The sequence below is a fragment of the Rattus norvegicus genome, chromosome 9 (assembly GCF_036323735.1).
Source record: "Rattus norvegicus strain BN/NHsdMcwi chromosome 9, GRCr8, whole genome shotgun sequence".
Classification (NCBI taxonomy): Eukaryota; Metazoa; Chordata; class Mammalia; order Rodentia; family Muridae; genus Rattus; species Rattus norvegicus.
This window is the reverse complement of record NC_086027.1, coordinates 113,483,733-113,497,972: the sequence shown is the minus strand read 5'-3', so window position 1 is coordinate 113,497,972 and position 14,240 is coordinate 113,483,733. Positions and strand designations below refer to the sequence as shown.

The window sequence follows — 14,240 nt, the reverse complement described above, 5'->3', positions numbered from 1 at the left end:
TGTAACTAAGAGAGGGATGGGAGGTGGAACGCTAGGTCAGAGGCCACAGACAAAGGTGAGAGGATACTTTAAATCAGAATAAAGAGTCTTGAAAGGTTCTGATCAGGAACCTAGAATGAGAGCAGAAACTATCTCCAGAGGAGAAAAATGCACAAAGGCTTGAGGAAGGAAAATGGCTGCCAATACAGGCTCAATATTCTCAGTCAAGAATCCAGATTCTGCTTAAACATGCCACATTAAAGCAGCATCCTATAACAGATTACATGTCTCACTTTGTAAATTTCAAAAATTTAAAACATGCACATATGTTGATATATCATACACTGGTTATACATTCAGACTTCCACACGGCTTCTGCCTTGAATTCTGCAAAGGATGATTCTGAAATTCTACACTTATTACCCATGATGGCTATCTGGGGAATGCCTTCGCAAACTCGACCTGATGATGCCTTAACATGTGTATCCCTTACACAGTTTTAAATACATCGTGGCAGAGAAAACGTCACAGAAGTATGTTACCAACCTACAGGTGGAACAATTATGGAGAGCTCTCACAGGACTTTAAAGGAAGGGCTCATACAACAAAGGAGGAATATGGGATCTCTCAAAGGATAGATTGCATACTGTTTCATTGGGTTTAAATGTTTTAAATGCCAAAGAGGCAGATAAAACACCAGCTAAAAAGCACTAGGTCTTAGAAAGGACTCCGAGTCAGATCAGAATAATATCTGATAACCTCAGAATAGAAGGCAAGAAATGTGGGGCATCAAGGAATAGAATATGCTCCTGCTTCAACAGGAAAAGGGAAACTGTCAGGTCCTTCAAAATTAGTAAATGTCAGAGTTAACTGGGAGAAAACTCCTGAAGATCCTGACTACAGACAAAAAGAAAGTAATCATGAAGACCAACCAAAAGGGTAACGTGATTGTCTGATCCCTCTACATGGGAACAGCACTCAACGGACAGAGACGTGAAGAAGTCTCCAGCCAAGACCTCAGGTGAGCATGGCCAGTAAATCTTGTTGGCCACAGACTCCTCAGGACAGATCCACGCCATTCAAAATGGCATGGGTGAAAACTCACATTAAACTTTGGTTATACAGTCCAAGATTACATTTAAAAGAAAAACCAAAACTTTACCTGCTCATCAAATCCCCCTTAACCGATTGAGCACACCTCGTACCCCATCAGTGTGCGGTTCATGCAAAAGCGTACATTACCTATAGAAGTCTATATACTTACAGTCACCAGTGAAGTAAAAGAAGCCATGAGAAGATCTTCTGTCAGGGTGCTGAGTATGATACTATGACCCTGAGACATATTCATTCTATCAACCTGCTAGGCTCAGCCTCAGACTGCAGCCAAAGCCATTTCATCAAATCCCCTTCTACATCAACTTCAAAGCTGCTGGTTCTAGTTGGTCTGGCCCTTCAGACTGTCCCATGAATGTTTTGATTCAAGCCCCACACTTTCTCAGAAGTCAGAGACTGGACAACTAAAGTTATAGCCAGCTTTCTTAACGCAGGCCGAGATTCCAATTCTTTGGGCACCCACAGGTAAAAGATACCACCAAACAGCAGGAAGCGATGTGCAGAGAATGACACCCTATTCACAAAAGGACAGGGTGGGTGATTTTGCTTATTTATAAGGTAGTATATGTTTGCCATCTTTTAAGGGGGCCTGGGTAAAAGTTGTCAATGCTCCTGATTAGGGTGGAAACAAAGGAAAGGAGTTTAGACTCAGTGATTTCTTTTTTTCCTCTTCCTTTTTCTTTCTTCTATTCCTTTTCCGGTCTCCTAACTAATGTTCAGATGGAAACATGGGTAGAATGTGTGAAAAGAAAACCGGGATATAAAAATAATAGCAATGCACACACACATATGTATATACATATGTATGTATGTATATATGTATGTATGTATGTGTGCATGCATAAGAATACAAGTGTAGATTATGGAATCTATTTTTAGACCAAAGAACATCAACAAGCCAAATAATTTTACATTTGGCCTGGGCTTTGTATCTCGATGCAGATGGAGGATTCTGTTTTGCTGCATTCAACTCTTGTTTAACGTACTGTACCTATGTAATGCGAAATTTTAGTCCTTGTAGGATGGAGACAGAATGCAGTCTAAGGCGGGGACAAATAAGACACAGGGAAGTCGTTGGCCAAGCTCTGCCAAGACAAGGTAAGCAATCTGTCACAACTCCTGCTTCACAGAAAAGTCTGTCAGATATTCTGGGCTGGAAGGCTCAAGATGGATGCTGCAAAGACTCCTGCACACTTTGCGTGACTGTCTGGGCAGTCAACTGTCCCTGTCATTGCTGTAGATTTGGAGTTTCGTGATCTGTACTTCTAGCACACGCAGGCCATTTTACTCCTCAGGTCTCTGATGGGGTTGAAGACTAAGGACATTTGTTTTAAGGCCTCAGGAGATGTTCTTTGGTTTATAAATGCATAGAATATAACAGAATATGCATGTAAATAAATAGAAAATAATTTATTTACAGAAACCCAAACCCAACTGCCAAGATAGGAATAATATTAGAATACTGTTCTTCTAAGGTGGCTAAATACAGTCAGGCTGGACACTGGATTTCACAGTTGTTCCTAGGTACAAAGTTTAGTGACATTAGAGAAATGACCTTTTATAGGACGATAAGGGGGAGATGTAGAGAGAATCACTTCCATAGTCTGTGCAAGAATCACCTGTAATAAAAAGCTGATGGGCTATTAGCTAAGGCCAGAAATAGAAGGTGGAACACAGGGCAGAGACACATAGGACTTTGGGAAAAAGTCAAGACCTGGAGATTCCCCAAAGGCTGAAGAAACCAGAAGCATGAATCTGAGGAGAAATACCCAACCATGTGGCAGACACAGACTAGAGTAAACGGGTTATATAAATTACAAGCTGGTTGGAGAACGGGCCACAGCTTATAATCTGGGCATTTATTCTCAGAGTCATGATTCTGGAAATAAAGAGTCTGGGTAGAAACGCTCCCAGTTACACTTTGTGTTGACTTAGCCTCTCTCTTTGCAGAACACTTGTCCAAAATGCACCTCATTCTTGAAAGTCCAGATGGTTAGTTTGACATATTCACTATCCAGCTACAAAGTCCACTGACGCACTCTGCTGCCTGTAATTGCTAGACTTGTGAATATCTATCTGTCTGATCTGCAGAAGCAGAAGCTCAGAGAGGGCATTCTCATTCTCATGGAAATGAAAGGTCCCTGGGCCCAAAGTGGAAATAGCCACTCTGGGTTATAGCGTGCTGTGCTTGGTCCATTTCTGCCTCTGACCTCACAAAGAGCCACTGTGATAGAAGAATGAGTGTCCTCTCTATAAGGCACTGGGCTGGTCTGTGGTTTTGTCTCTACTGACCAGGTAGCTGTTTTGGGTAACGTGTGAGACTCCTTCCTCGGTGTCTAGTTTGTCAGTTGTCAGATTGAGGACCTCACTTCCGTTCACTGTGTGGTAGTTGTGAATTATTTTATATTAGAATCTGACGTGTGCACCTGAGCACAGTGAATACCTAGCCTCATGGCGAGGCACTCCCAAAAGAAGAGCGTAGGGCGTCAGTATAAGATGCTTTCTTCCATTGACCACGGTGAATTCGGCACAGTGAAACTCGCCTGCCACAGGAAAACCGAGGCCCTCGTGGCCATAAAGACTATACAGATCACAGAGAGGCGCATAAAAAGGATCCTGTCGGAAGTATCAATACTCAAGATGCTACACCATCCAAATATTATTTGCCTCTATCAAGTGCTGGTAACGGCAAAACATGTCCACCTTGTGACTGAGTTTGCTCCTGGAGGAAACTTATATGATTTGATAATTGAAGATGGCCCCCTTCAGGAAGAAGTGGCGAAGAAAAAATTCGGACAGATTGTGTCAGCAATCAAATACTGCCACACACTCGATATTGTCCACCGGGACATTAAACCACAAAACATCGTGGAAGATGAAGACGGGCTCATGAAGGTCATCGATTTTGGCCTTGCAGCACATCAGAGACCTGGCACCTTACTGAGTGGGAAATGTGGGACCAAACGTTTTGCCGCACCAGAGATTTTACTTGGGGAGCCATATGATGGAAAAAAGTCCGATGTGTGGAGTCTGGGCGTGCTGCTCTACTTTATGACCGCCGGGTTTGTCCCCTTCCAAAGAGTTACTGATAAAGATACTGGGGAAGAGATCGTTACACAGACCTATGCTATCCCATCTCACTTTTCTGGGCAGCTCGAAAATCTTATTCATCAAATGCTCACAGTTCCCATAGAGAAGAGGCCCTTCATTGAGGCTATTGAAGAACACCCATGGGTCATAAAGTCTGAACTAAATATGTCACCTAAGACCTACCCAGACACCCAAATAATAGATGTGCTCTGTGGCATGGGGTTTAATGCCAGTGAGATTAGGGAGTCATTGAAAAACCAAAAATTTGATGAACCAATGGGGGCATATTTAATTTTGAAAGAACAAGAAGACAAGAGGGTTGAGTATAGATCAATCACATCATCCAAGCCTCTGAACCTGTGCCCTACCCCATCCCCATCCGAGTCATATCCCTCTGTCTCTGGTCTTCCCCTAGTGAGAAGGGGCAGTGAGCCCAACTTTTGCCCACTCCACATCTGGCCCTCAGGAGAGCATGGGCCTGTTGCCTTGGCACCGTCAAGATACAAGGTGGCCAGAAGTGTCTCTATGCCTCCCATTTCTGTAGATTGTACCAACAAGAAGAGCAGCACTTTTAGCTGTTACCTCCATTCTGGACATGGGAGTGACCCATGTATCTGCAGAAGCCTATTGGAGGATGAATTGCCTGTGCTTCCTGACCAAGACTATGACATTGAAACATCATCTCCCCCTCAGCAGATGGGGTGCTTTGAGAGACTGAGGAACAGCATCAGGGAGTGCCTGTCAAGACTCAGTTGTTTGCCCAGGGCTTGGAAGAAAAGAACCCAGCAAAGATTCTCCAAGAAAGTGGCACCCCTGAAAGAGGCAGGAGGCCAAACCCAATGAAGGGTTAGCAGGCATCAGAGGCGCAATCTCTGCTTTGTGTTGTGTGTTCTCTGTCTTTATTAGTGTCTTCTTGTTGGAAAAAGCAGAAAGGTGTACATTTCTAGGGTCTCCTGGGATATCAGATGCATTTCTACTCCAGCTGGATTAAACTCTGATCCTGGGCTCACCACCTCAAGAGGAAATCCGGCTGGACCATGCCTAGGTGCTATCTGATGCAGCTACACTAGCAGTAATCAGCAAGTGCTATGGGTACTGCCAAGGTGAAAGGGGATGTGTGGAGCTGTTGTCCATGGGGAATATATTCTGATAGAGACTCTGCTTGGGGACCCAGAGCCTGGCAGAGTGACTATGGTCAAACACAAAGGGGCCACCTGAGTGTCCCCCTACATTTGCACTGGACAGGCAGAGTGTGCTGAGCCCTGTGAAGCCTCACATGGTTGCTTGGATGCCTACATGGGGAAGCTGAGCTGGATGCCCACTTACTGAGTATCGTGGGTACCCTATCCAGTGGAGATGGTTTCAGTGTCACCACAGTGGCATGCAGACCCTTGGCATACCATTCCATGCTGGTCTTTCCAAACTACTCCTACTCAGGGCAGACTAGGTGGCAGAGGATCTTCACGGCCACCAGGCTCAAGGCAGCAATGCCTCACAGTGATTCCATCAGGACACTGACCCCTGGCCTTCTCAACTCTCCCTTCTTCTCGTCATCACAGGTGAACCCAACAGAGGCCTGCTCAAGAGCAAGTAAGGAGCAGAGATGGGAAGCATCCCACCACAGCACTGCTCTGCAATCCATTCAATGCCTGTGCTGCCTTGGGCAATTCCTGTGAGGCCACAGGACAGGCTAAGGGATGCCCATCCAACATCCCACCCCTGTGCATACCTAGGAAGCACCTTGATGGCTTCTCACACTAACCAGGCTCCCTTGGGTCTACGCTTAAGCTCCAGCAGCTTGTGAACTTCCCATTGTCCTGTGAGTCCCCCCTGGGAGACGTAGGACATAGTATATGGCTAACAGCAGGAGGCTCTGAGGATATAGGAGATGGGCATCAGTTGTGGGAGCATGAATGGACTCCAGGATCTGACCCAGAACCAAGTCCCAGGAATGCTCAAGCTGTGGACATGAAAGGCTTCTGTCTACAGTGAGTGTGTGGTGAGTCTACATTGCAGAAGGACCACACACAGAGGTTGAGGGAATACAAAGTAAAAGGTCAGCCGCCATGCAGTTCAGTCAGCCTGTGTGAGCTGCTTTCCTGTGGGAAGGGTTGGGGCAGGCACACAGCACATCTGTCTCTCTGAGCCCAAGAAAGCTGCAAACCTTGTGAGTGAACCTCAATGGCTTCAGTGACTGAGAAACAAGAACTTTCTGACCATCTTTCTGACACTCAGTCTTCCACATCTGAAGAGCCTGGAGGAGGGTCTCCTCTTATGTGTCAGAGGGTAGCCTTGTGACCAATGTCACTGGGTTTCCTTGGGATGTTGTTCCCAGGCTGTGGGCTGTTTGGCACGTCAGGGCTTGGTGTCCGAGCCATCTGGCTTGCTCTTTGCTTTCTGGGCTGGGCCTGCCCATGTGCTCCCTCTACAGTCACCTGTGCCCACGTCATTGCTGGAGTTGTCCTCTTTCACGGGCCCCACTTCACTCTACTTAAATGCTCGAGACTTCCAGTGTGAAAGCGGGGTCTAAGATCCAATCCCGTGTTCGAGGCTGACTCTGTCAGGCTGTGATCAGTGCTCCCGTCAGAAGACATTCACAAAACCTGTGCTGTGTGCAAAGCCCTCACTACTTGCTGGATCCCGGGATCTTTAGGCCTGAAGACCTACCTGTCGCCAGCAGCAGACATACTGGCAGAGTCCAGGAAAAACAGGAAGACAAAAATGGTGGCGTAGGGCCACATGGAAACATCTAACAAGGTAAGGGACAGAGAGAATGCATGGTAGTCCAGAGAGCGAGGAGACACATCTGTGAAGGCCACAGCCGGTCAGAGCCTGGGAGGGAAGAATGGAATGGACAGAGGTCCATGGGAGAAGCCATGTGACATGCTGCCAGCCTGAATCCCTGGACATGATGGTGTCTTTCTGTGACAGTGCAGTGTTTGTGGTCACCCAAGGGGAAGCTGTTTGTACGTCCACTTCAGGTGAAACGTCCAGAAACTCGTAATAGTGCTCAGGCTCTGGCGTTCTTGATGTCCACACGAGGAAAATACCCAAAGGGTTCTTGCCCTGTGCCTGAGGATCAGAAAACACAGTTCTGAGAGGGGTCAGAACTGTGGGAAAGAACAGGGCCAACTAGAAACGGGGATCATAGTGGCATCCCAGAATCTAGAGGCTCTGATCCAGCTGTGGGGCTCCACCCTCTCTCACTTATACCTGTAGGTGTGCCAAAGCCAGTGGTGATTCTAGTTAAAACGTGTCACCAGGACCTGCGTATGCTTCCCCTCCAACTCGAAGGATCTGTAACGTGAGGTAACTACTTCAGTGTCCTAGGTATTTCTACGTCCTCTAAGATGAAAGTTTCCAAGATAGACAGTGTATTGATCAGGCTATTTCTCTCCTGTCTCATCAGCCAGCCCTAATCTCTCTAGAATTCCCCCGCTGAGGCATTAGTACAGTAGGAAGCTGCCACAAGGCTTCTGGGATGAGGTTGCCTGAGGCTGAAGCCAAAATCCGACAGGTGTGTGCCAAGTCCTCCTTGCTCCATGGTTGTCATGAACACAAGAAGCAACAGGTCCTGTTTGGCTCTCCAAGAAAGTGTTTCTTATCTTCACACGCATGCCTATAACTACCCTGAAAGAAGTCAAGAGTAGTAACTGAAGGTAGGAATTTAGAAGCAGGAACAAGAGTAGAGACCATGAAGGGTTCTTTTACTGGCTTGTACACCATGCTTTCCTTAGCATGCTTCATATTGCCCAGCTGAGCTACCATCCAGACTGGATTAAACACAGTGAGAAATCATGAAAATGTACTGCAGACTCACTTGTCAGTCTGAAGATGGTATGTTCTTAAGGTTTTCTTCCAGAATGACATTCACCTGACTAAATAGTCAGAAACTTGTCCAACACAGTTGGCAGAGGCAATCACATCCTGGCAGGGCAGACACTTCAGGGTGTAAGGTGTCCTCACTCTTGGAACACTAATCGGCCTGACCTTACCTCCTGTCATATTTTCACTCAGGCCTCTTTATCAGGTGACTCAGCTGCTCACCCCCACCCTCCAATCAATTCTATCCTCCATTTGTTTCATTTCTGGGGTTCATGACTGCTGTCCTCATCTGCAGAGGATGGTCATGGATTCCCTATGGAACCTGAGTTTGCACAGGACATAGAGGGTCCGGACTCTCCCTATCCCAGAGTCAGCATGAGACGAAGCCCAATGGCACATGTGACCCCTTTCCCTCCCCGCCCTAAAGGACGTGCTGTTCCATTAGCTTCCTGACACACAACTTGCTGACCTCCAGTAGTCGATGGCCTTGGCTATTCTCGATGGCCACTGCATGTCTCAAGGGCAGGCTTTAGTCATTCAGGACAAGGCAATGGCCCATCAGTTCTCCCATCTCTGCATTTCCCCAGTGTCCTTCCCTCCTGAGCGCTTTGGCTCTTACCAGAGTTGTAATCTACACGGGGGTATCTCATGCAGTAGGAAGTTCTCAGCAAAGGTGGGCTTGCCCTTGTCCATGGTACCTGGGGTTCCCTCACCTTGCATCTAAGGCCTTCCCTCCTCTGCTTCTCCTCTGCAGATGACGGCTCCGTCCTACAGGAGCTGGTGCATGTGGGGTCAGGAAGGACATAGCTCTCTGACGATGAGGGCAGGTGGTCATTACTGCAGAGGATCACATCTCAATACCAACGCTGAACTGGAAACGCAGAGTAAAACCCTCCTCCCTGAGCAAGGTATGCAGGAATATGTGAGGCTGTTGTTCACAGGAACAAATGTCCAGGTGGAATATAATGTGATGGTGTGGTGCCCGGCATAGGGACAAAGATCAACGCTCTAATGGGCCACCTCAGCATCTCCCTGGGGTTGAGAAGAACACCCAGTGCTGAGCTCCATCAGTGTATCAGTGTGGAGCGTCACCCTCTGGAGAAGTGGGAGAGACTGGACTCCCACCACAGTGGACTGCATTCTGGCCAGTAAGACAGCAACCAACCCAGTAAGGCAGTGTGTGGACAATGAGACAGAATTCTCTACATGGACCCAAGTCACAAGAGAGGGCCTCTTTGTCAGCTGCCAAAAGCATTGGTAATCAGGGAACAAAACCTGAGCAGATGCCCTCAATGCCTCTATCCCAAGGATAAATGTCACCCATCCTCATAGACACTTAAGCAGTGTTCTTTCCTCCTCTTCCCCCATTGGTTCTATCTCCTATCAAGGTAAAGACATTTCCTTCCCGTGGTCAGAGCTGAGTCTTGAATTACTGTGAAACATGCTGCTGTGTGCACCAGGATCCTGCCTGAGAGCAGCATTCACACCCAAATGGTCAGAACCCACAAGTAAAGGTGAAGGAGGGGACAGGTGTTCTGGTGACCTCAAACACCACCAGGATCCCCGAGGCTCACCTTCTCCAGATGTCAGGTAACACAATTGAAAAGAGGATCTGGACCTCTCTGTGCTCAAATGTCTGTATGGACATGCAGGACTGCACAGGCTCTGGAAGACTTTTTTTGCCAGCTGCAGGACCAGCTGAGGACCTGTGCTCTCCACATCTACTTCTGAAAAGCTTGTACCACGTGTCCTCTGTCAAGGCCATTCTGTGACTGACAGTGATGTAGTGATTCCCTGGTCTCCATATGAACATACCCAGTCTGCCCCAACAGGGTGCTACTGTCACTACAGGGACACTGAGGACAGAAGGACTATGACAGTAGGGCGCTGGATGCAATGATGATGGCAGCACCTTGTAATGCCGACAAAAGAAGCTCAGGCCACAAAGGAGGTGGACTTCACCTGTGAGACCTGAGTGACTCCTGGATCGGAGTAAACACCACCAGGATCCCTGAGGCTCACCACCTCCTAAAGCACACGTAACCCACATCAGTGCAGGTCACACCAGGGCAGCCATCGCTGCTCCAGAGATACTGCTGAGAGGAAAGGAAGGAGGCCTCATCTTCTCTGTCGCCCTTGTCTTCAGAAGAAACTTGAACACTTACATCCCTGCAGATTTCTTAACCTGGCCTGACCCCCATGCTAATCTAAGGTTCCATATTCTCCCTGTCTGTGACTAAAGAGAAGACCACAGACATCTGCAACTCTGATCCTATCCAACTGAGACTCCAGTGCTCAAGGCAAGAGTGGACAGAGACTTCTCAGTCATACCCAAGAAAATGTCCAAAATCAAGCTCTGGGGGAGGTAAGAGTGGGAGATGCTGCAGGGCTGTGGACAGAGTCTAGAGTCTAGGGAATGAAGTCTGTCCTCATTAGGGCCAGGAGACAAAGGAGGAATGGGGGAGCAAACACAGATGACATTGGTGTCCTGATGTGAAGCCCAAGATCAAGGGGAGATACTGAGAATCCTGAGCCCTGTGAGAGTGACCCAGGACATAGACAGTGGGTGGACCTGGTCCCCTTCACTTCAGGCTGCAGTGTTGTTACCATGACCTATAGAAGCACATGTCCCAGTGAACTATCCTCTTGCAAGGCTACTCGAACCTTCAAGCTCATGGGTTGACTGTCCCGCCTCCATAGAGGTGAACTGGCATTACAAGTTGCTACTGTCATTGTGGTGACCATAAGGATAGGAGGAACATGAGAGTGGGTGGCTGCATGGGAAAATGTTGGGGAGGCAAAGCTATACCTGGAAGCTACATGGTGTAAACCCTGAGCCCGTCTTCAGGCCTTTATTCTATGATGGTGTCCTCCTAGTCACAACCCTGTCACCAGAAGACAGCAACATCTTCCCAGACTCCCTTAGCCTTGCTTCTCAGTCTTGAGATTGAAGAGCCTCCAGGAGGCCTCTGCAGATCAGTCAGTGGGTGGCCCCTGACCACTGCCACTGCATTTCTGCATTTCCTTAGAGTTGTGTTCTAACTGTGGGCTGACTGAGGAGCTGGCCTCCCAGTCCTCATCGTACAACCTGTTCATCACGACCTGGACTGTGCCTGCCCCTGTCCTACGGTACCATCATGGAAGCCATCGCTCCCTTCAGAGGCCTGACTTCATTCTTTTTTTTTTTTTGGTTCTTTTTTTCGGAGCTGGGGACCGAACCCAGGGCCTTGTGCTTCCTAGGCAAGTGCTCTACCACTGAGCTAAATCCCCAACCCCCTGACTTCATTCTTACCCACAAGGATTTAGGGTGAAGATTGGCTCTGAGATGTGACCCCAGCTTCCATCCTGTCTCTATACATTCATGTGATCTGTCCTTTGGTCAGTTGCCGTTCACTATGCACAGTGATGTGCAAGGCCCTCGCTAGGGGCTGGATCCCAGGATCACTGGTGTGGTGGACAAGCTGTGCCCAAGGAGCTGACACTTGGGCAGGGTCCAGGGCACTTGGGAAGACAAAGGTGATGACGTAAGTCCACATCAAAACAGGTAAAAAGGGTAATGAAACTGGGAGTGTCATCCTAGTACAGGTTGTTGGGAAACTCAGTCCCTGTGAAAAGAGCTCTGCCATGAGGACCGTCATGGGACAGACAGTCATCATAAATGACTGGACCTGAGGAGGGGCTGTGATAGTGTGAATTTTATGGAAGCCCTGTGGGAAATTTATTGTAATTCATTGCTTGGTGAAATGGTGTTCTCCACTCAGATCTCAGGCCCTGGGAGTGTTGGGTGTAACAACATGCCAAAGAGCTGACGTGTACACTCCTCTTTTACAGGTGATGGGAAAGTCAGAAGATGAGGAGGCCATCTTGATAGGAGGACAAGGTTGGAATCCTAGAAAAAGAAGCCATGTTCCTGCCTGGGACTCCACCATTGTTCTCATATATATGCATGTTGAATTTCTAAGCAGGCAATGGCTGCAGATAAATTTCACCATGAGGTCTCCTGGCCCTGGGGTGTCCCTCAGCCCTTTAGCCTGCTCCCTTTCCAGGCAGACAGTCAGTCCTTGCACATACCCTGTCCCTCTCCAGGATTTTCCTTAACTATGAAAATAAGACACTGAGTAGTACAGGTGGGAGGAGTTATCTTAATCCTCCGTGTTCTGACCTTCTGTCACTGTCTCTCTTCAGATGCCTCCAGTTATGATTCTGACCTTAAATAAACAGTGAAGGGTCACTAGGCTTTTCTGACAGGAACAACACAGGATGGAGCCAAGATCCTGATTCTGTGCACCGACGTCCTTCCCTGTTTCTGGTTGCTGAGGACGGTCTGAAGAGAAAGACAGGACCTGCTGTGTCAGTAAATGCCCAACCTCTGGAACTCTGTGTGTTGGAACTGTAGTTGCTGCTAATGCTGCTGCCTCTGAGGCAAAAATCTAGTTCAGCTCATGAGAAAATGAGCTTTCCATCCCCTAAACTGAACTTTCTGTCTCAGAGCAGACGGTGTATACACTTGAAAGGAAAGACCAGGTAAGGAACATGGTGAGGTCCCAGGTGGCTCTCACCGTGTGCTTCTTCTCAACCCACGAACCCAAGTTCCTTCAGTCCCATCTCAATATTACTCATAGTTCTAAGATGAATAGCGTCCAGGAGGGCTGATAGGACTGAGGGATCCCTGGGTGGCATGTCCCCTGCACAGACTCTTCAGGATCTCCTGTGAGGGCCTGTCCCTCTTCATTCATTACCCATCCTGTGGTGTGAATCCCTGAACACGCTGACACTCACTGCTCAGTGTGCACACCTGCCCGCCACTTCCAGGAAGTTCTCCCGCTGTTGGATTCTGGGTTCCAGCCTCCTTTTCTATAGAACGTGTTTAGTGTAGTCAAAAAGGAACCTGACTAAAACAGTGTTTTGAGTAGCTAGACTTCCATGATGCCTAGAGGCAGCATGAGGTGGGGTCCCTGGGAACACTAGCTTTGTTTCTCTCAGTAAGCTACACTTTGTGACAGGCATCAGCTGATCACAGGGAAGAAAGACACTTACTGTGCTCCCATCTTCAGTGGGCAAGCCTTCTCTGAATGGCATTTCCCTAGTATCAGCATGCTTCTCCAGGAACAGGGCAATATCCTATGATGCTCTACCATCCATGCACTCTCTCTGCTGTCCTCTCTGTCTGCACACTTAACTCCTGTGACTCTCTTTGTGAGGAGCTCATCCTCTGGTCTGTTCACACTTCTCTGCAGAATCTCAGTAGTGTCAGGTCAGGAAGCTATGGGCTGGATCATGACCAAGGTACTGGGGACTCTGTCCTTCTCATCCCATGGTATCCCATCCTCTCATGTCTTCCTTGCAGATCCTGGTGCTTTCCCACAAGATGCTGCTGGATATGGCCCCGTGGCAGGCCAAGAGCCTCTGTCTGCCAGACAGGAGACACCATCACTGAGTCCAGCAAGCTCACGTGCATCATCACAAGCAGATGTTGGATGGAGGTCTGGGAAACACAGTGTGGACACGTGTGATTTAGGTCCTCCATTTCAGTGCCTAGACCTAGAATTCCTCTGCACGTTGGGGCTTGGAAAATGGCCACGTGCAGAGGGGCTGGCAGTTCAGGTCAGTGGTTATTCCTCAAATGTGAGACCTCTGGGTATCCAACTGTTATCGAGCGCCTTCTCTTCCCTTGCCTTCCCCCACGCTTCAGCAAGGACGCTGCACACTCGTTTCTCTCAGTGCAGTGGTGGAAAGAGAGAAGAAGGGGAGTAGCACAGGCTTGCCTCTCAATATGATTGGTGTTTCAGGGAAGGTCATTAGTGGAGGTGCTCAGGGTCCCTGGAAACTCCTCTGTGCTGTCATCTGACATGGCACACACTGACAGAGTTCCCTCTGACGCTTGAGAGAACTCCCTGAAGGCAATTTTTACATTACGACTGGAGATGAGACATTCAGAGGGGGTGAGTCAGTGTGCCCCTGGTCCCACTGAGCATGAGTTGGGAGCCAGAGGTTGATAACTTTGACTGACTAAGGGAAACACCAGATATCTCTATGTTGCCCTGGGCTGTTTGGGAGTCAGTGCGATTATCTGAAATAAACCCTCTTCAGTTGCATTTCTATCACAGTGACGTGACACTTCCAAGTTATACTGCATGACCATGTGAAGCCAAGGCTCGTGTGCAAAGGGACTACCCATGTCATAGCCACAGTCTAGAGCAGAGGGAAAGAAAGGCTGCATGAGGCTTGCTTGC

General features: G+C 48.2%; 1 protein-coding gene and 1 long non-coding RNA gene across 5 annotated transcripts in view; one reads left to right on the top strand and one right to left on the bottom strand.

The window, feature by feature from the left end:
* Positions 1–14,240, bottom strand: part of LOC102554696 (uncharacterized) — a 121,316-nt gene that overhangs the window by 30,553 nt on the left and 76,523 nt on the right. The gene's annotated exons all lie outside the window — the stretch shown is intronic.
* The window catches only part of Smokl6 (sperm motility kinase like 6), a 111,203-nt gene continuing 100,489 nt past the window's right edge, over positions 3,527–14,240 (top strand). For all 4 annotated transcript variants that reach the window (XM_063268179.1, XM_063268177.1, XM_063268178.1 and 1 more), the window contains exons 1-5: positions 3,527–7,841; positions 8,762–11,531; positions 11,839–11,887; positions 12,193–12,531; positions 13,355–13,611. In XM_063268179.1, the coding sequence (XP_063124249.1) occupies positions 3,544–5,025 (1,482 nt within the window). In that variant the 5' untranslated portion in view covers positions 3,527–3,543 and the 3' untranslated portion in view covers positions 5,026–7,841; positions 8,762–11,531; positions 11,839–11,887; positions 12,193–12,531; positions 13,355–13,611. The remainder of the gene's footprint in view (positions 7,842–8,761; positions 11,532–11,838; positions 11,888–12,192; positions 12,532–13,354; positions 13,612–14,240) is intronic.